Here is a 22,788-nt window from a genome sequence, read left to right as displayed (position 1 = left end):
TAGCCACAATTTCCACTAGGGTCACTACTCTTTCATTACACAGAACTCAAATTCGGAACTTTTTAGCCAGTACACTCCTCAGGGAGTCATAAATGCCAGGCAGAACCTAAGAAAGTACCTGCAAACTATATGGGACTTTGTATATGGTCATTATTACAAACTTCACATGGTAACAAACAGCACTTCAATGTGAAGAGTGTTTAAGATGCTTGCCTATCAGCAAGAGCAAAGGGTAACAGAATAGTCTGGATTGGAAGGGACCTTTAAGGATCATCTAGTCCAACCACCCTGCCATGTGCAGGAACATCTTTCACTACATTAGGTGGCTCCAGAACCATCATCCGGCCACTAGTAAGAGCTAGGAGTCACCATAACCTTTATGGGAAGATGAAAGCAAGACTGGAAAATATAAAGGAAGTCAGAGCCCTACAGACTAAACTATTTCATTGTCATCTCTCTCAGAAAGAGAATCTGAAAAGAGGGAGGGGGTGCATTTATTACTTACTCATGGCCCAGCAGCCACACAATGGAAGCTGTCTGGCATTTATTTATATGAAGAGGAAGCACTAGCAATCTGAAACAGAAGTACACCCAATACTTTGGATGGGATTATATAAAAGATACTTGCTTACAGATCAGATTTTGCCAAATAAAACTACTAGTGAATTCTTTAACTCAAACACCAATCATAACCAAAACTGAAAAAATATGTTGGGTTGCAAAAGGGACCCATTTAGAAAACTGGCATCTTGCAGCAGAGTAGCAAATTTAATTGTCATTTTTGCAGGTGATGTTAAGAGGTGTTTTGGATGTGAAGTTTAGTGGTACCTAACCTTTATACAGTTCAGAATATTACTGTGAGGTAAGACTGTACTAATGGGGTCTCCTTAAAACTGACATTTTTTTGATTCTCAGTTTGAGCAACACAGACACTATTGTCTGTTAGTTCATGGATAACGCACCACCTGAACTATTTTGCAATACTGGTAACAAAAAGAAACTATTTTGTAATAAGTCTCATGTATTTTTAGTGGGAGTTCATTTTCTTTAAAAAAAAACACAAAACCCCTGCCTTTGTCAGAAACATTTAATATCAGCATGAAAAGAAAGGTGAATAAACAAAGGAATTATTAATTATTAAATAATTTTAATAAATGAAAGTTAAAATAACTCTACCCCAAATACTAGCATTACATTAGAAGTAATTAAAATGGCTATTCCAAAGTTAAACCATCTTATATGCTCACCTCTTTCTGATCAACCTGGAGTGCTGATTTTAAAATATCTCTAAGCTGTGTTAATTGTCTTCTTTCCTCATCTTGTGCTTGTTTGATCTTTAATGAAGAAAAATATAGGTTAAAAAATAACATTATTGTTTCTTTTCAATATAGTTCTTCCAAACTTGCTACTTAATTGGTTCATTCTTCTGAGAAATGTTCAGCAAGAATGAAAACACAAAGAGAACAGATAACATGATCAGTTTGGTTTCCTTTTTATCCTCAGAAAACTTGATAATGGCTAGGATGTTGCTGGGCTAAAACTTTGATATTGCCTCACACTGTTCTTGCTTCCTTGTGTTCAATTTGAAACCATCTATTATTTTCCACTTAGTCAGTAAACATTTTAGAGCAAAAGCTGTTTTCCTAACAGTTTACACAGTAGGGTCCTGAACTCAAACTAAGGCTTCTAGATACGATAGGAGACAAAATTTTACTCAAAAATCTTCTCAAAACCTTAAAATGCTTGCTGTTAAAACAGCCAACCTGAACCAAAATGACCACAGTTCTACTGTAAAAAAACCTAAGTTTACAACACAAATGTGAAGATTGTTACTCACTGTATAAAGATCTGTCGAGAGTGTCTCAATTGAAGGCTTGAGACTTTCAACTGCTTTTAATCCATCCTGAAAGAAACTTAAAAAGAAAACCAAAAAGCAAACTCCTATTAAAATTTAATTTGTATTTTCTGTTTAAAAAGTTGCCGAAGGAAGACATGCATATTATTATGCCATGCCATAAACTTCAAAACATTAAACATCTATTTTTTATGCATTTTTGACTGATCCACCTCTTTATTTCCATCATAGCTTATTCCATCATGCAAAATCCCCAATTAGATTCAGAACTGTCACAATCCATTGCAACAGAAGTTTGCCTCATTCTCACCTCAAATACAGGTTCTCATCCCACTTTCTGAAGGCCCAGAACAAGCAAGTTTCATTTGTAGAACATGAAAAGCTTTAGTGGATATAAAATAATTGTGACCTCTTGTAGTCCAATAATTTTCCCTCTGATATAGTCTTCCTACTAAAGGAAAACCCCTTTGTTTCCCAAGCATTAAGGCCTATATGCAAGCCAAATATGCTACATCTTATTGTATCGTATGTATTTTTGTATTGGCACAGTAATGTTATCTATGCCAAGTATAATATTTTCACTCTGGGAAGCAGGCACAAAAGTGACAACACAACACAGCATTTATGTTGTTGAAATTTTATTAGATGGACAGAGAAGATAAAGGACATACTACAAGTGAAACTGATTTTAAAAGCAACATAGCTATATAGGGAAGAATACCTACATAGACACAGACTGGTCTTTTAAGATGCAAACTTATTGATTTGAACAGGTTAACACAGTGGCTCTGTCAAGTTTATAACTATGACTGTATTGCTATATTACTGATCCCTAAGACTACCATAAAAAAATTGTTCTAGTGAGAACTTTGTGTTTCATTACCAAGTCCTGCAATTAATTAGAAAAAGAGTAATGCTTTCAATATAGTTTTATCCCACTACTTATGCAATTTATTTTTCTTGAGCACAGAATTAATTTAGATCATTGCTAGATACACTCAAAAAAGCCTGACAGAACTAATGGACCACTAATAGACCAAACTAATAGCTCTGTTTCAAGAGTAGTTTATAAAATATGCCAAACTATTGTGCAGTGCTCCTTTGGAACAGACAATTAAATTCTTAGGGACTAGCTCAATCTCATTACATGTTTCAAAACAAAAGCAATGACTAACCTATGACAAAAGCAATGACTAACCTATGACAAAAGCAATTTGTCAAAAGACATCAGCGAGAGCAGTTGAACCTTAAGATTTTTAAAAATCTAGAAAAGTGTTATGATGATGATGGAAGTTTAAAACAAAACACTGCTCTAGTTAATGTGTAGATATAAAGAACAGTAAAACATACTTGCATTGAGCATGAAAATACTTGATCAAGTTCTGAAGCAAGTCCACTCCTTTTTTAATCTTGATTTCATTGACTTTCAGCAGGTACTGTTAAAACAGTAATCCACAAAAGAAATTTTTACTGCTACAGTATTTTTTAATATTTTATTGTCAGTTATATTCCAACACGCTTTAACAGCTGCAAATTTAGAAGACCTAACAGAGAACGCATGAAACAGCGTCTTCAAGTGTTAAGGACACAAAAGCAATTGTTGCCACTGCTGATTTTGATGCCTGGTGGGGATACTTCACTATCATTAGCTGAAATTTTCAAAACATCCTTCATGGCTCCTAGTGAAAGCCTACGTTAGAGCAGTAAAAGCATTTGTGTAGTAAATTTAGCAATCCATTCTTAAAACTAGCAGCCCATCTAGGTATTTGTCTCACTAGTTGTTAAATTCATTGCCAAATAGATGCCATTAAGGAAAATAATAGCTTACTCAAAAAAAACTAGGGATTATTTTAACCATATTTTACATCTGCCCTGATTTTATTGTTTTCTCTATCAATTCCTTGTACATAGGAATTACAGAAAATTACAGTTTAGCAAGAGATTTTAGAAATCTAATGTCAAGCTACAAAAAAACCCCACCAAAACCCAGTGTAATTAGCGTCCTTCTGCATCAGGCACAAAGTCAGTATTAAGTGACAGCTCCTCCCTGCAACACTATAGCACAGATGATGCCAGCATGCAAGCAGAAGTAAGACTGACCAAATATTTACAGGACTCCTTAACAGTCCATTAAATAAAAACAATTTTTAACCCCTGTTCAGAGAGTGACCTCCAAGTAAAGGAGTGAACGTCTTCTTCGCAATGTTCTAACACATCTGTTTTATCCCTACCTGCAATACACCCTAAACGTTTTAACCCACTAAAATGAAGCACTACCAAAGGTTAGCTTTCAATGTTTCAGTTCTTATGCTGGTTCAGGTGAATAGATAATTAGCATAAATGTAGACATGTGTGCTGTATAGTATTTAGTTAGAAGAATCACCTCTCCAGCTTCTATTAATTTAAAATGCAGCTCTAGGCATCTGGTATTCAGTTCACTGTCACAATTCATGAAGAACTAGCTTATACCTATGATACAATTTCAATATGTTACACTTCTGATTTACTCTCAAAACATTTGTGACTATTCAGAGGTAACCAGGTACAAACTTATTTTCCTAAATACCCCAGAAGAAATGCAGGATACACTTCAGCTATTCCACCTTTTTAAGGTAACTTGATTAATTTTATTATCACTACAACTGACTAAATTTAAGTCCTCTTTTATTGTGACACAGGGAGAGAGATGCATCTGTTCCTGGTTGTTTCTTAGGAAGGATACAGATGGGCAATTAACAGGCAACATCCATGTATTTACTGGATACTCAAATACCTGCATCAGTTTTGAATACTCTAGTCTGACTCTGTAAAGGAATGTGAAGCTTTTCTACTAAGTATCAGTGCATATAGTTGCTAAAAATGGCATTCATAGCTGTCATATCAGACAAATTAGCTCTAATCATCCTAGTAAAACCAGAAGAATCACCCATGCTATATTTTGGAGTTAACGCATAAAAAGAACAAACACGGCAACTTCAATTCCCAACCACAGAATCTGACATATACTTAAATGAATCAAACAAAAAATATTCACATCAGATTTGACATACTGCAAGAATCACAAAGATTTCAGAGTAGAAACATTCTGACGCATCTTGAAAGACAACTGGATTCCATCCTTAGCATATTTTTTCAGCACCAGCTGAACAGTGTGCTAGACTGGAGTGTCTCCTCATAATAACACAACAGCTGTCAGCACAAGGAACAATTCAGAGAATGTGCTAGTGCTTAAAATAACTTACAGTGAAGTAGTAGTGTAAAGGCTTATTTATTATAATCCCTTAGTGTTTAACTGAACTTTGCATTATTTATTTATTCTACAATTCCTTGTTAAGTTAAATTAGAAAATACCTAAATTCCCTGCAAAATTAGAACATCAGGGTAAAAAAAAGTGTTTTACCAAATGGAGTCTACTAATACCGTGGTATTTCCCTTTAAAATCACTACAATCACAATTGCTTAGCCACCACTGAACAACTGGATCTTTCCAATTTTCCTAAAAATATTACCAGAACAATATGAATTTCATACTGAATCTTACCTCACACATTTGTAACTGGAAGAATCTTCTTTCTTTCTCCATCTCTTCTGCAATTTCAGCACCACTTATTTCCGTACGGATCATCCCATGCAGCTTAGCATGCTCTTTTTTCTCCTTCTCTATTTTTGTACTATAAGGCAAACAATCAGTCAACGAAGTGAGAAATACAAAGCCTCTCAGGAAATCTGATTATTCACAAAGTCTACTGACAGATGCAGAGCCAAACTCTTACAGCTCTGAATATGACTTACTTCCAGATGACATTTCATTTAAAATTTGACAGTGACTAAAGATCAGCACTGACATACAGTAGCTGACATCTAATTTAATCACCTGTTAAAACAATGTCCTGATACATATTCCAAAAGAAGACTCTGAGTGGAAGATTCTAAGTATTTCCCTCAAACAAACAAACACACAAAACCAACCAACCAAACAAAAATCCAGAAAGAAAAAAATGAATTTTAATTGAGAATGTAGGGGATCTTTAATCCAAACAGACCAAACACTGGTTAACAGAGTTCAATTATGTCACCAGATTTATTGAGTCTTGCCTGTCATCAAGTCATCTTCTATATATACAGCGTTTCCTAAGCCAAAATCAGTTGCCATCTCTACTTGCTGCTGAGCCAGTTGGCACTGGGAATACCGGCCGGCCGGCTGTGTTGCAGACTTCAAAGTCTGCTAGACCAGCTGTCCTAATTCCCTGAAAGTTTCCAGGAACATTTTCCAAGAGTTCTGAATAAAACAGGCTCTCCTGCGGAATATAAATGAATAACCAATGCTGTCACACAGTGTAACTCCCTTAAACACTCTTACGTGTGTTACAGCTAATTCTCCATATTATTTCTAAAGGCAGTAGCATAATCATACTATCCAGTTAGGCAAGCGTGATATGAAGAAATGATACTAATAAAAGAAGATATATGAGGGTGTTTACTTTTTGGAAAAAAAATTTTAGTTTGCCACTTGTACTGTTTCGAAGCTGAAAACACTGGAAAGAGCTTCCTGAGGAAATGCTATACTGCTTTTGAACAGGAGGAAACATTACACAGAAATAGAGGAAGCAGAAGAGAGGAACAAATAACACACGCACTGTTGTACCTCCTCTTGGGCAGTCAAGTGTCTCTCAGCTGTCTCTCTGAAAAGATGACATGTCTCAAGTGCCCTCTTAACCTGATATTAACGGTACCCAAACAGCCTATGGGAAAATGTCCTAGATGGGCTAAGGACTTCCAATCAACGGCATATTCTGTACTTATAATTCTTAAGAAGGAGGGACTGCTTCCTCTAACACCTCAAGCAGCTAGGGAAAACCAGAACTAATCCCATTAATCTCATCCCAGAACATTCCCACAGGGAAATATTTTGAACAGCAATTCAAAAAGCCCAACTGTGCCTTTGGTACTGGCAGGCACAACAATGCCAGCCCCGTGCAGGATTCCAGTACCAGCAGATCTAGTAATCACTGCACTCCTCCTCAGCCCTTCACATCCCACCAGAAGCAGACATTCAGAAGGAAATACTTCTTAAAATACTCTGAAAACCTTCACTTGCCTGAATAAAATCTCAACTAACTCCAGAATGCTCTGTTTTCATCAAAAATAAGCCCGTACTCTTACCCACTTACTGCCAATTACACGATTTTGTACCCATAGAATACAGAGTCCAAACACAAGATTTAATCAAACATCAACTGTGAACAAGGAAGATAAACCATTACAAAAAGCTTCACAGAAAATGACAAAACATGCAGCTCCTTTCTAGCACACACTCTAGGAGAGTTTATATCATAGTTCTAAAAAAGTCACACCTCAGAGCAAAGATTCACCATGGTTTTAGTTCTCTCAATTTGCACATTAACTTAACAGTTCATGAGACAAGGGAATTCACTGAAATGTGAGTCAAGTCTAGTAAGTACCAACTGCCACTGTATTGTATTTTCACCGTTTACAGAGAACAATACCCAAACACAGGACGACATAATCACCTCCAAAATTTTAAGAGCTTATTAATATGTCATGAGGTGTCTCTAATGCTCATTAAAGCAAAGGATGATTAATACTGCCAAAGAGTCAAACATTATGCATGATATTACAGCATACATAGTTTAAAGAAATTTATTTCCTTTTAAAGAAAGAGCCAGATTTTGGTGAAAAGAGTCCTTTCTATCATAGAATCACAGACTGGTTTGGGTTGGAAGGGACCTTAAAGATCATCCAGTTCCAGCCCCCTGCCACTAGACCAGGTTGCTCCAAGGCTCATCCAACCTTGCCTTGCACACTGCCAGGGATGGGGCAGCCACAGCTTCTCTGGGAAACCTGTTCCAGCGCCTCACCACCCTCATACTGAACTTTTTTTTTTTCTAATATTTAACCTAAATCTACTCTCTTTCAGCTCAAAGCCATTACTTTTTGTCCTGCCACTTCATGTCCTTATAAAAAGTCTCTCTTCAGATTTCTTAAATCAAACTACACAGGCAAAAAATAGTTAAACCAAGACTAAAGCATATTGAGATCTAACAAGTGATTCAAAGAAATAAACCATCCTTGAAGCCATTTGCTGAAGCTTTAGCCTCCATGGCTTCAAAAACTTCAGAGACACTTTACAGAATAAACCAAACTATCTCTCGGTGACAAGCACCAGAGATACATGATGGTGCATTTCACTTTTGCATTTCCTTATTATTTATGATTTTAGTCTATAACTAATTTCTGTAACCCTGAATTTAACCTGTTCTTTTGCTACAATACTAGGCTACATCCTCTCTGACTGATACTACAGAGCACTTTGTTTCTAGGGAAAAAAAACATGTACAACAGTGTTGCATTCATATTTTCTGAGTGCTAAAGGTGAGCTCTGTTTCCTATGCAAATGTGAGAGTCAACTCAGCTTCAAGTACGACTCTGCTGTGGTAAAGGCAGTTCTACGATGTATCACTGTGAGGCTGCCAAATATTGCAGAGTATTCAGTTTTTCAGGCAGATCAACTGAACAAAATTGGTAAGAAAATTGGGAAAACACTAAAAAATCCTCTAAAAGCAATAAGAAGGAAACAAATGTTTTGTAAAGCTGCTGCTATTGAAGCTCATGCAGTACATGTGTCACATACGCAGACTTTGCTAAGATAAAAAACTGATCACACTTCATTCAGTCCGTTTACAATGCAGCTGCACTAATATGCAGTGAACTCAGATCTGTGTAACAGACAAGTGAAGCTGAAATACATGGTGAAGAATTACAGAGAAGTCAGATACAAAATAAATGGTCTTGCCCACTCAGTTGCCACTACAGGGCTATTTTTACAGCTCCAATTTGAAAAGCAACTGTTTTTCAATATAAATTTTAATTTTTTTTCAAAGAAGTCAATTTTGTCATATAGATCATGGTATAAATAAACATCAAAGTAGGCATATTTAGTTTTTAAAACTTTAAAGAGGATGAGACCTATATTCCTGTTTCACGCACCGAAGACTGGTATTCATCTTCAGCCAGTAAACAAGGGTAAACAACTAGAACACACTGTGCACATGCAGCAGCAGTGAACTGGCTGCCTGGGCAGCAACTCTTTCGTTAATTCCCCTCCCCATAAAGCAGTAGGCCAGGCTGACTCTGGGTACATCAGAAGGCGCAGAGACTGGGAATAGCACCTTGAAGGCACAAACTTGAATAGGGAGCCCTCTGGAAAAGGAAAGGCTTCCAATGGCTATTCTATTTGACAAAATAGTATTATACATTATAATTTCAAATATCCTTTCTTTGTCTAGTTTTCCTTTTCAGCCTGACTCTCCAAGTTCGGCTCTGACACCCTAGCCTTTCAGAGAAAAAGCCTCCATCTACTGTCTGCCAAGGCTGATGGCAGAGTATCTTATCACCCAAGTCCTGAAGGAAGAAGTCATCTTTTCCTTTTAGGAAATGCTATAAAGCTTTCCCTTTCACTCCTCCTGCACTGCAGGATGGGGAAAAGAGGGCAGAATGAGCAAAACACATCCAGATCTTTCTAGTATTTCAGCATAGTATCTGCAGATTTATTCAAAGCTTTTTCAATTTAATTAGCAGGTAATCTCTTTCAAAATGAAACTACTTAGCATGAAATCTCAGTCTCAAAGCAGTATATTGTGGATATGGTTTATGTGGATTTTAGTAAAGCCTTTGATACTGTTCCCCAAGCATTCTCCTGGAGAAACTGGCTGCTCATGGCTTAGATGGGGGCACTCTTTGCTGAGTAGAAAACTGAATGGATGGCAGAGTTGTGGTGAATGGAGTTAAATCCAGTTGGTGGCTGGTCACAAGTGAGGTTTCCCAGGGCTCAGTACTGGGGCCAGTCCTGTTTAATATCTGTATCAGTGATCTGGAAGAGGGAACCAAGTGCTCCCGCAGTAAGTTTGCAGTGACAGCAAGTTGGGTGGGAGCGTTGATCTGCTGGAGGAAGGAAGGGTCTGCAGAGGGATCTGGACAGGCTGGATTGACGGGCTGTGGGCAGCTGTATAAAGTTCAACAAAGCAAAACACCAGGTACTGCATTTGGGCCACAACAACCCCATGCAATGCTACAGGCCTGGGGAAGAGTGGCTGGAAAGCTGCTCAGTGGAAAAGGACCGGGGGAGCTGACTGACAGCTGTACATGAGCCAGCTTGTGCCCAGGCAGCCAAGAAGGCCAACAGCATCCTGGCCTGTATCAGAAACAGCGTGGCAAGCAGGGCCAAGGTAGTGATCATCCCCCTGTACTGGGCACTGGTGAGGCAGCACCTCCAGCACTGTGTTCAGTTCTGGACCCCTCAACGCAAGAAAGTCACTGAGGTGCTGGAGAGGGTCCAGAGAAGGGCAATGAAGCTGGTGAAGGATACTGGTCTCTCTTCCCAAATAACAAGTGATACGGCAAAAGAAAACAGCTTCAAGTTGCCTCAGGGAAGTTTTAGAGTGGATATTAGAAAAAAATTCTTCACTGAAAGGGTTGTCAAGCATTGGAACAGGCTGTCCAGGGAAGTGATTGAGTCCCCATCCCTAGAGGTATTTAAAAGATGTGGAGATGTGGTACACAGGGCCAGGGTTTAGTAATGGATGTGGCGGTGCTAGGTTAATGATCTTCGAGGTCTTTTTCAACCTAAATGATTCTGTTATTCTATTCTAGAAATCTATATTAAAGCTACCTTGTTTCACGCTTTCATCCTATTTTCAAGATGTGACCTCCACTTTGTCTTAGGTACATGCTTTGAAAGGAAATATGGCAGAATTATCTATGATCTATGAATATAAATTATCTACTCAGTCAGGTTAGAGCTCTGAAGAAAGCTTGCAAAATTTCCAGAGAAATTTTTGTCCTATTGCTTAAAAAAAATGAGTTTACCAAACTGGAAACATCATCATGTAACAAAATAGCTTTGCAGACATTTTTACAGAACACTGGCATGAGTTTGTTCATTCTTTCATTGACTTCAAATGGTTCAGAAACAAATCATTAATGATAGAGTTATACCTAGATATGAGTGTTTGTGCTGCTGCACAGTAACGTAATGCACCTCAGCCTACTGGCTTGATCTTATAATGCCACAAGCACATTCAATCAACTTGTTCTCTTCACTGTGAATAACCGCCCCCCATGCCTGGCTTTTAAAAAGGAAATGGCAAAGGAGGAGAGGGAGCCAGCCTTCCTAAGAAAACCTTGTTGGTTTTCATTAAGCATTTGTATTTCATAGCATTTAGCACAACACTGATTAGGAGAGGACTTCTGAAGATAGTATATATTTATAGGCCTAAAAATAAAATATCTTTATTTTAAAAAATTAACATTTCTTTCTTTTCAGGTAAGACAGGTTTATGTCTGGAATACAGACACTGCTATTCAGCTAAAAAAAAATTAGTAAATAATATGCTTCAGTAAGTTTATGCTTATATTTCCTGCGCATAATTGTTACAATGCCTTTACCTCAAAATCTAACACAACAGGACTGATTAAACTGAAGAACGTGGGTGAAATATGGCTCGCTGCCTTGTTGAATATAATCTGCCTGCTGGGAGAATGAGCAGTTTTTATGAAATGTGTACTCCTTCCCCGTATGCTCCCATGGCACGTCTGCCATTAGTCTTTAAGTACATGGGGGAAAGCAACTGCCTCAAAACAAAAAGCCCAGTCTGCACCAATTCTACCCGCAGGACGCAGACTAGTCCTGCTGCGGCGTTGCAGTAGCAGGCAGCAGCACCTGGCTCTTGTACAGGAAACAAAGACTGTAACTGTGGTCCTAAGAGAAATGGACTGCTTTTAACTACTTTAAGGCTTTAAAAACATTTTAAAATATTTATGGCTTCAACTGAAGCATATTAATGACTGAAGGTGAGAAAAGAGGAATTAGTCATGAATGTCATCTCAGGATGTTCCCAATTTTTGACTGAGGTAGGCTTGCATAAAGCTACGGGTTACTTGCTCCTCTTGCACCCTTGCTTGAAAACAGTCCCAGTGTTTTAAGAAAATTGGTCCATCCTTCCTCCATTATTTCAGGTGATCTTCAGGAAAATACTCAGGAGAAGTTAGGCAGTTAGGGCAAAGAAGCTGCATAATAATCAACACTGATGGACAGTGATCCAAGAGCGTAAAAGTGGATCTTAAAACCACTCTCCCAGACAAGACTGTATACACAGTAATTTTAAAACACATACAGAGCTTGATGCTTAGAAATTGTTACAGGAAAAAGGCAAAACAAATGTCATTTCTCAATTAACTGAATTTCTTTTCAAATAGGTCACACTTGTGTATATTAGCACCCGATATGTCAGCACAAAAGTGCAAGTAAAAAATGAGATATTGAGGCAAATAAGCTCCAATTTTTCCTTATAGAAACAGTCTATAGAGACAGAATCAGGATGAAGACACTGTCACTTCTTCACAGACTACAAAAACACCACTTTGACATCTGGCACTTAGCTTCACAGGTCTGTACTTGTGACCTGGAAACGCAGATGAACAGTATTATTTTAAGCATACGATACAGAGGGATATGCAGACAAAGAGCTGCCAAGCAGTCTTGCACAGTTTGTTAACCCAAAGGGAAAAGAAAAAGAAGAAGGAGGGAAAAGAACAATAAGAGATATTCACATATTTGAAGAGGTATCACTGGGAAAGAGAGCTAACTAAGCAAAGAGAGCTAACTAAGCACAAACTTAACAGTGGTTTTAGGCACAGTCTAAACAAGAAGTCTCAGGTAACACACAGAAGAAGGCTGAGCAAACCTCTGGCTATTAGCACCTACATCCGCCATTTTACTGTGGCAGCATAAGCTGCAGATGAGACTGAGGCTAGCTTTCCCAGTTCCTTTGCCCTTTTTGTTAAGGCAGAGACTGCAAAGATACTACAACAAAGAAATTCAATTCACGATTAAGAATCCTTGAGATGACTCTGCATCCACCCACTGCCACAGATGACCAAAATGTGCAGCTATAAGTTCAGATCCATTTGAGACAGCTACAGAATCAAAACAGTTATTATCTTAAGAAACCTCAGTGGCATGTATTATAGCAGTTCAGAAAAACCTCATTGTTTTCCTACATCCAAAATTTACTAGATGGTAAAGTTGACATGAACAGATTCCAGCTCATTCTCACCCTTGCTTGAAAATTACATCATTAAACATCCCATCTCTGATTTATGAAGACCAATGCTCAATAACAACAGCCTGCAACATCTCATTTGGGAACTGATCTTGCACACAAGAGGTGGGTGTCTCAGGGAAGTTGCAGTCTGAATTTAACTCACCAGAACTAAGGAAAATTGGTCTGCTCCTTGGCAGAGGGGTAAGGCAGCTTGAACTAAAAAAACAGTATTCCGTGACTGCCAAACTAAAGTCACAATAAGTAGTATCTGCTGTTATAAAACAATCAATCACAAAATAAGGGGGAAAAAAACAAACCCCCTATTTTAAAGAACTTTCATGAAGACAGAATTCCCAGGCTCCCTATTCCAAGCCTCAAGCAGATGATTCTTTGGTCTTGATCAAAGCGAAGGAGTCCAACAGGCTAGACTAAGAGCTTTAAACTCTAGAATGTATAACTTTTATCTAACCACTTTAAAAAATATAGTGCACTACAATTGTACCAGCCCACCACCTGGAAACGTCACAGAAGATGGTAATGGGTCTGAAAGAACTTCCTGATGAACATGTGCTATCTTCAGTTCTTGCACGTTGAATAACCTAACACATAAATGGCTTAGAAATCAGCACTGTCAAGGAGATGTGCTTCATTTGTTAGAGTCCTGCAGAAACTACATAGGAAATTTGGAAAAAGGTATCTCCTTACAGTGGAAAAAGGAGCCTGTTTTGCATCGAGACCCAAGTGTCTTATTGAAAGCAAAGTAATAAAGCAGGCTTTCTAAAAGGGCTGATGGTTAAAAGGGAAAAAAAAAATTAAAATCTCATGGTATCATATAAGCAGTATTGGATTCCATCCCACAGACAGAAAATAAATATGTCAACATCCAATTTTCAGGTCCTAAATGAATTAATATGCACAATGCACAATATTTCCATGTATCTACTGTCCTTAAACGAGAACCTTCAAATACACAGATTCTAATATATTTTCTATGGGCGTTTTTATTTTTCAAATACTTTAATAAGTTAAAAAAACAAATGAAAATATTTCTGCAGTACCTGACTCTGAAACAGACCAACTGCTCTGACCAAACCGAGGTTCGAAGTACAAATCTTTACAGCACTGCAACATACTCATCCTATTGTATCAGAGATTTTTAAAGCATCAGAGACGTTGGTCCAGTAGTAACAGCATTCTCAGTATATGTCCCAGCAGTGTGCAAATGTATTTTAAATTCTGCACATAAACTTTGCAGGATGTTACTACGAGTAAGTTACACATAAGTAATCAAGCTTTCAGATACAGTAATCAAGCACTGGCAGACAACAGCAGACTAAATTACAAGACTGCCCATTATAGATCAACTATAGCCATGGGTAAAGATCAGAAATCTTAATTACTTCAAGAGTCTGAATAACTGGCACACCACCAAGTGAGACCATTCACTGGTATTAGGAGCATGAAACACTGGAGCTATCACAACCTTCCATCAGTTCAGACTGTCAGACTGGAGGTTTATCTCAGTAGCTCAGAATACCTTCTTATGAAAACCCAGCTACAGCTAGACAGTTTCAGAAAGCAAAAGCCACTTGTCCTCCGCACAAACTGAGCCTAAAAAGCAGTAATTAGACCGTTCTCATTGTTATTCCCAAAAGAAATAATGAAATTTAGCTAACCTGCTAAACTTGTTGCTTTTGTAAATAAATCACCTACAGGAATAATTTCTCAGGACTACACACAACTCCAGATGTGCCAACTCAGAGGGCACCAGAGACTCCTTATAACTTTGTACAATCAAAAAAAACCCCAAACAATCGTGCTAGATTCTCAGCCAACAGAGGTGGCTGGGGATCTGGAAGATTTTATGTCAAACAGCGTCATCATATGTGACTCTTCTGGACCTATGTCACCAGAAATGGTCTGACACACACAGCAGTGTCTCAGACGATCAAAGATGCTAGATATGTGACATGAAACTCAACCAATAGTCACAATCCAAGTAATACTGGAATGAGGAATAAAACTCCCTACAAAATTCTACTTCAGATACCATAACCTGTGCTCATACAATTGACTTGGCCAACCAGGAAACAACTGTTCCTGACGTAGGGAACTAAACCACTTGACAATTTATAAGGTACCAAAATTAATTTCTTTGATCTTAGGTACTGAGCTTTATTGACTCATTTGATCCATTTCACTGGATATAAAATTCAGTGATTAAACCTGATTTTACAGCTGTTTACACTGTGCATCAGGTACCTTCCAGTAAGTGGCTTATTGTAAGCTGGGCTAAGACACAACGAGAGACACAGCTGACAAGTCTCAGATAGATATTCATCCGCTTCTACTACACAATACATCTGCTGAGACCATCCAACACTGGCATTAAATGCAGAAAACATCTGCATCTTTAAACTAATTAAATGCAGCTTACTAAGGCTCCTGGTACTGAATTGATCTAGAATCATAAAGTTTTAGAATGGTAACAGCAAACACCCCCACCAGCCTTATCACCTTACTGGTAAGTGCCAAAGGCTCAGCATCAAATAAGGTCTTACAGAACTCTGCATTGGGCACAGTCTCATAAGTTTGCTAGAAGCAGAGACATCACAGAGTCATTACAAGGGTTTTAGGCTAACAAATCCAGAACTAAATCTTGTTTTGCATGCTCTTGATATTTTTTGCTAAGACATTTCTAAACACTCAGTATATAATTCCTTCTGTGTTCTTCAACTAAAGAAAGTTGCTAATTACACTGAATTAGTCACTGATGAAGAGAAGAAAACAACAACAAATGCTTAAAAGGACATCAAGTGCAATTATGTTGCTGCACTTTTGGTAGTCAAGGATGAAAACACAGAGTGGCTAACTTTTCATTTTATACAGCAGTGTCCTCCAAAAGCAGAGGAAGGCAGAAAAGGAACTGGACTTTAACATGTAGCAGACTACATGTTATGAATATGCATACTATCAAAAAAGAGGAATAATTCTTTCCCAATTAAAACAAAATGTTGTCAACTGAAGTGGAAGACTATGCAGTGGAAAACATGCACTGGGATATTATTACTCAGAACTTTGTTACACAAAGTGGTCTACCACAGACACTAAATGTCATGGCACACAAACACAAGACAATCCACTCATTTAATAAGCTGTATATTACAGAATTTGAAATGATTGTGCCTATGCATGTCTATTTTCACACAGCCCCAGGTTTTAAGACACATACACTTTTGTTTCATAGTCCTTCCAAGCTTTATCAAAGGGTTTTTTCAGGTCCTGTCAAGAAATAAGAAAAAACAGTTATTTACATGAAAAATTCTGTGGATCTATCCTGTGTCCTTCCTAACACTGAAGATACACCTTGGCCATTTGCAGGACCTACTAAAATAAGGGACTCCACTCCTTTAATAGCTCACCTAAGAACTGTGTAAAAGCAGTCTTGCAGATAGGAAAAACAATTTTGTACACAGAATTAATACACTCGTGTTCTTAAAAGCATCTCTAGGATGCTTTTTACAGCTCTGTTTTACCCCTTAAAAGATGTACCTACACGTCATCCCAAGAGCATACTGCGCAATTCATCAAATAGGCTATTTTCTCATCATTCCATCTCTGGCTCCACTGGAAAGAAGTGCCTGTCCTGAGGCTGCAGTATAGCCTTGGCTAAGGACCTGATTCATCCCACTAAAGTTAAAGAAGTCAATTTCCAGCTGACTTAATGGGAACAGTATAGGCCACATGCTTTGACATAACTTACTCTGTGAGAATTTTTTAATTACTTATGCTCCAAATTCCTTTAATTTTTCCCCACTGAAAAAGCCAATTTGGATAGAATTATCTTAACAAGATGTAAAATTGTTTCACTGATGTGAAATGGGGTGTTGGTCGGTAAGAAACTGAACATGAGCTGGCTTCAGTGTGCGCTCGCAGCCCAGAAAGCCAACCGTATCCTGGGCTGCATCAAAAGGAGCGTGACCAGCAGGTCGAAGGAGGTGACCCTGCTCCTCTACTCTGCTCTCGGGAGACCTCACTTGGAGTATTGTGTGCACTTCTGGTGTCCTCAACATAAAAAGGACATGGAACCGTTGGAACAAGTCCAGAGAAGGGCCACGAGGATGATCAGGGGACTGGAGCACCTCCCAGATGAAGACAGGCTGAGAAAGTTGGGGCTGTTCAGCCTGGAGAAGAGAAGGCTGCATGGAGACCTCATAGCAGCCTTCCAGTATCTGAAGGGGGCCTATAGGGATGTGGGGAGGGACTCTTCATTAGGGACTAGCGATAGGACAAGGGGTAACGGGTTAAAACTTAAACAGGGGAAGTTCAGATTGGATATATGAAGAAGTTCTTTCCTGTTAGGGTGGTGAGGCACTGGAATGGGATGCCCAAGGAAGTTGTGAATGCTCCATCCCTGGCCGTGTTCAACGCTGGGATGGACAGAGCCTTGGGTGATATGGTTTAGTGTGAGGTGTCCCTGCCCATGGCAGGGGGGCTGGAACTAGATGATCTTAAGGTCCTTTCCAACCCTAACTATTCTATGATTCTACTCTATATCTAAAAATGCAGCATTTGAAATTCTGGTGGAGTTTAAGAGACCAGCCAACTACAAAAAAAAAGTATTGTTAACTGTCAGGCACTGGGAAAGCTTTGCAACTATAGACTAGGAACTAATTTTTACCTGTCAGCTAGTTAGTTTGACCATTATATAATTAAAGCAGCAGTTGATTATTCTTGCAAGTCAGGAACATGGGGCAACGCTCTATTGTAATAAATGTATTTATTCTGACACGCAAAAAGAACAAGGAATGAAATGTGGTAAGCAAGCAACACAAAGATAATATGCCTATCTTAGTAAATAATCTATTTCTCCTCCAGCAATATACAGAGACCATTTTTAGTCTATGTACATTTTTCCTTCAATGTCCTAAACAATAGCTGCCAGTCGCTTCCTGTTTGCTCAGCAGTAAACAAAGCATAAGCCAAATAAGTTTGTTGTATATAGGCTTTGCAATTTATTATTAACATAACATCATTTGAGTCCAGGTTACTATTATTTCAAACAGGAAATATCCTCAGGGCACAAACAGATCTCACCTTTTTATTCTATGAGTCTATCTTTGTTAAGGAAAATCCTATGCACATGCAGTCTAATGTGTCTTTCTTAATAATCTGTATAGTTCCTGATAAATTTAGAATGTTAAATAGTATATTAATAATAATTCTTTAACAAAGTACTATCCCCTCAACTAAGTAAATGTCTATGTTTTTACACCTCTTTCTCTGCTTACCTTATATATCTCATGAGTGCTTTTAAAGCTTCTCCAGTGTTGTTTTGTATACATAGTCAAGAGTTTTTATGTGAAACCACAAACAGAAGGGATGACTCAATTCACCAAACAAACCCCAAACAAAAAGTCTCTTTATTAAGCTAATACCTTACTTTAGTATCCTATGCCTTCTAGCACATAAATACAGTAGCTAAATGTATTTACTGTATCAATAAATATATTTTATATATAAATTTTACATATAAATAAGAGAAACATACCCCTTTTACTCCTTTTAAATCTCCCTTCAGCAAACTGTCCAATGGAAAAGTGATGATGTTGTTCATATTCTGAATCTGAACAAGAAAATTACATCAAACATTGAATATAAGAACATAAACTGACTTCATTCACACAAAGTTTCACAAGAAAATCTTATGTATTATTTTTCTAACCCTGCTTTATGAAGATGTTTATCAGTACAGCCAGTAATCAAAGAGGGAAGCAACACAAGTTAATTAAACTTACTCTAGAAACACTATAGCCCAAGTCAGCAGGAAACCTGCAAAATTACTGCTGCTGATAAATATCTCATCCAATAGTGATTTCAAAGGAAGACCACTGATTTTTAGATCCCCCAATTTCACTGTTTAAATTATATGAAAACAATCATAGTTTTTCAGCACTTACATATTTTAAGTTACGAAATATATTTTAATATTTTAAATTAATCTTATTTTCCCAGTCTCTTCAGACCTATTCCAAAAACCATCTGCTACTCTCAACACATGGCATCTTATTCTGACAGAAGTTACAAAGACAAAGAATGCTGGCCTATAAAAAAGCTATTATTCAAAGATTTCCCATGTAATTTTAATAAAATAATACATCAGCCTTATTAATCTCATACAGACAATGAAATAAGGATTTTACGAGCTCTTGAGTATGCAAGTAATTGAGGAGCAAACAAGTAATTCAAGAAGAAAAAAAGTAATTTTAAATGAAGACAACAGAAAAATAATCATGGTATAGGTAAGCATCTATAGTAATATTCTGATGGGGAAAAAGACTGAAGAAAAACTGTATTCATAAGAAATTAAGCAGCACACACCAGAAAAAGAAAGACTTCCTTTCCAGTCCTTTATGATTCAGGGAAAATGACCCATATCTTGAACATTATGTCTAGGCAGAGTTTAAACTGTAACAATTCAAATGAATTGCACTGAAGAGTAAAATATTTTATAAATAACTGATAGGAAAAAAAAAATCAGAATAACTTCTGCTTTGGATGGATTTATATATTTTTTGCTGTTATTGTTCACTGTCCTATTAAAATGTGATTTTTTCAAGGAGCACTGAAATACATATATGAAGATGGATTTCAAACGTTCAAAATAGACAAGGAACTTTGCATTGTAGCAATAAATTCTTCTGTTTCTTCAAGAACAATGTCAAGAACATCAAATTCCCTTTTAGTGTAGCCCATCCAGAGAAGAAATGACACTAACAGGAGCTTCAAAAAAAGCATTTCCAACTGTGACCCTTCAGCCTCCCCAGAATGGAAAAATACAAAGCATTATCACACTATAGTTAAATGCTGGCCTTACTAGAACGGACTTAGGAGTCCCATCCCCAGTTGTACTCAACAGCTGCTATTAAAAGAAAGTCCCGAAATCCCCACTCTTCCTCTTCAAAGATACACTTCACTGTATTTCCTTGAAATTTCAGACAACAATCAAAGAGAAAGGGAATATACATGATTTTAAAGGTCAAACAGATTGCCTCTGCATGAAAGGCTGAAGAAATACAGAAGATCTGGTCTTTTAAACTCCTACCACAAATCACATTTCTCCTCCTCTTACTTTCCCCCTCCCCAAAAAGCTGCACAACTCAACCACAGAAATCCCTTTAGACTCAACAAGTTCATTGCAACTCTGTGTGTGTTTTGCTTTTTTTTTTTTAAATAATTCTTATGAAAACTGAATGAGCAACATCAATACATGCATAGCTGGCAGAGCTGGAAGCCACCCACCTCTCAGGTTCTTCAGCTGTACTACATCATCTCCATTATCAACATAACCATGGTCATAGTTAATAAAATTTGATGTTGTAGACATAGGAGACAAGTGGAAAAGGTTTCAATCGCACAAAACATAGATAAAAAAACCCTAAAAACTTCTAGAAGACGACAGGTGGAGCATGTACACCTACTGACACACATATCCAGAATGGCTATCCAGATGGAGTAGCAGAAGAGGTCTTAGATAAGATACAATCCTATGCAAAGTTTTGTACTTAGTTATTCTATTTTATGATGCAGCCAAATGTCTAACCTAGAGACACAACACTTTCATAGCCTCCCTTTAATTATTCTTCAAATCCAGATAAACAGGCACAATGCAAGAATAAAGCACTCTTTAACAGCACACTCAAAGACAGCTATTTTTTCCTTAAGTCAGAAAAGAAAAAATGTCAGAGCCTGAAGTACTGTCCCAGACATATTCATATAAACATCAATTAGCCTCCAAAAGAGTCCTGGATGTTTCCTAGAATGTCAAGTCTTGGGCCATGAAGTCCAAGCAACTTTAAAGAGAGAATATGAAAAAAAACCCTCCACCATTCTTTTTCAAAAAAGTTCAGAGAATGTTTGCCTGTTCAAATTAATTCCTTCTTTGTGCTATCGCCTTTATATTAGTATCAGCGAAGACAGGCCTTCCTCTCAGAAGGAAAACTCCTATCTTCAAACCCGGTCTGATGGAGCTCGTCTAGCCTTGTATGGTCTTCCATCATAGAGAAGGACACAGTTACAAAACCTAAAACCTGTGGACTTTGCTGTCACCATCCTAGCTAACTAGGCCATGGCAGTTAAACCTCAGGTGTAAAGGGTGGGGCCAGTTCTGCGCACGCTGCCCTCACCCAAAAAATCCACTGCGCAGGCTGGAAGGGCTCACTCTCACTTGTCTGTATGGGCGGGCAAGGGTCTAAATGGCAGGTGACAGCTTCCCATCTAAACAGCATGGGAAGCTGCAGATCCAACGCTGCGTGTGGGCGGACCAGCACATGGGTAGCTCGAGTTAGCTCAGGAGTTGACAGTCTTGGTTGGACACTTCCTGATTGCCTAAGCAGCCTTTTTTCTAACCAGATTTGCATATCCCACATGCCCTTGGTCATTGTGCTTGTAGTAAGCGTAGTTAAAGTCCTTCCCAAATCTTCACTCGCAAAGCCAAGCCATCAATCAATCGTATTCCCTAATGTCCTATTTTATTTGCAACAAACGTAAACATCCATAATGCACGACTTTGTCATTATTAACCTACTTAGATGAATCAGACTTGCTTGTATTTATAAAGCAGCAAGAAATATAAGAGAAGTCTTGCATGCTTTTCCCCTCTTTCAGAAGCTTAAGCTGAACCATCTAAAAATATAGACCCATTTTTCTGCACAAAGAGAAACATTAATATGCTGCAGCTCCTACTCTGTGTGCATACAGGGAGGTAAAACGTATTCAACTGCCCCTACATTTTGACTTTTTTATGTTTTAAAATATTCTTTAAGAAGAAACACGAACAAAAGTGGAGGAAAGCTTCACCGAAACTCAAGTCCTGTCTCTGAGGAACACCAGCAAGTTCCATGTGTAAAAAAAAAAATAAATAGAGTAGTTAAAAAAATAAATAAATAGTTTCCACTCCAACACTGCTCTTTGGCAGACTCGCAGTTTTCCTTTGACAGCTTCCAACAAGATGACAGAGACAGGATAATGAATGAAAACTTCCTAAACTGGAGAAGGCTCAGAGGATGAGAAGAAGAAATGGCAGGAGGGGGAACATAAGAATAAACAAATATGCAGAAGCAATGGTAGAGGCAACAGGCAAGCCAACATTTGCAAAGGGGAAAGAAGATTTTCAATCAGTTGAAGAGCCTACGGCTAAACACTGAAGCTGGTATTTGCCATTCCTCCAACTTATTTCAATGAGTTTTTTCCAAAACAGGCTGCAGTACTTCAGGGATTTTCCAAATACAAGGGGGAAAAAACCCAACAAACAAACGAAAAAAACAACCACCTAACCAAAAATAACACAAAAACCCACAAGAAATTTTCACTGCTTTAATAGTTAAATAATTTTCTTAACACACAGATAAACAGAGCAGACCTTAAACCATTTCCAATTTAAACTAAAATCCAGACAGTCAAAACAGGACTCCTAAACTGACACAACTGAATTCTAGATGCAGCACATGTTCTTGGCCATGGGCTCCCCAACCACCAATGAGGTCAGGTGTGCACAAGTGACGGCAGCACTGCCTGCTGATGAAGCACTGTTTAAGTTACTTTCATTTTTCATGGCAAGTACTACTGTATTTAATACTTTCCAAAGTGATGTGAGCTTTAGTAAGACAAGGCCAAGCAACACAGCATGGAGCAAGTAGAAATCAGAACGTTCTCTATAGATAAGATATTTTTAAAGGTATTTTTAAAAACTCTTCTCTTTATGCTTTTAAAGCAAAGGAAGAAAGATACTTGAAGTTATTCCAGCCCATC

General features: G+C 37.9%; 1 protein-coding gene across 5 annotated transcripts in view; it reads right to left on the bottom strand.

Annotated features, from left to right (window-relative positions):
• ASAP2 (ArfGAP with SH3 domain, ankyrin repeat and PH domain 2) overlaps positions 1-22,788 on the bottom strand; it is a 91,350-nt gene that overhangs the window by 36,080 nt on the left and 32,482 nt on the right. For all 5 annotated transcript variants that reach the window (XR_009744622.1, XM_061460778.1, XM_061460776.1 and 2 more), the window contains exons 4-9: positions 18,530-18,604; positions 16,211-16,260; positions 5,397-5,526; positions 3,206-3,291; positions 1,838-1,913; positions 1,248-1,334 (exon numbers count right to left, since the gene is read on the bottom strand). Coding sequence is in view for 4 of the 5 variants with exons in the window: in XM_061460778.1 (XP_061316762.1) it covers positions 1,248-1,334; positions 1,838-1,913; positions 3,206-3,291; positions 5,397-5,526; positions 16,211-16,260; positions 18,530-18,604 (504 nt within the window). In the remaining variant the exon portion in view is untranslated. The remainder of the gene's footprint in view (positions 1-1,247; positions 1,335-1,837; positions 1,914-3,205; positions 3,292-5,396; positions 5,527-16,210; positions 16,261-18,529; positions 18,605-22,788) is intronic.

The sequence above is a fragment of the Pezoporus flaviventris genome, unplaced genomic scaffold, assembly GCF_033815535.1.
Source record: "Pezoporus flaviventris isolate CSIRO_AGI_PZ_B2104156 unplaced genomic scaffold, CSIRO_AGI_Pfla_v1 ptg000031l, whole genome shotgun sequence".
In the NCBI taxonomy this organism is placed as follows: Eukaryota; Metazoa; Chordata; class Aves; order Psittaciformes; family Psittacidae; genus Pezoporus; species Pezoporus flaviventris.
This window is presented reverse-complemented; position numbering and strand designations above follow the sequence as displayed.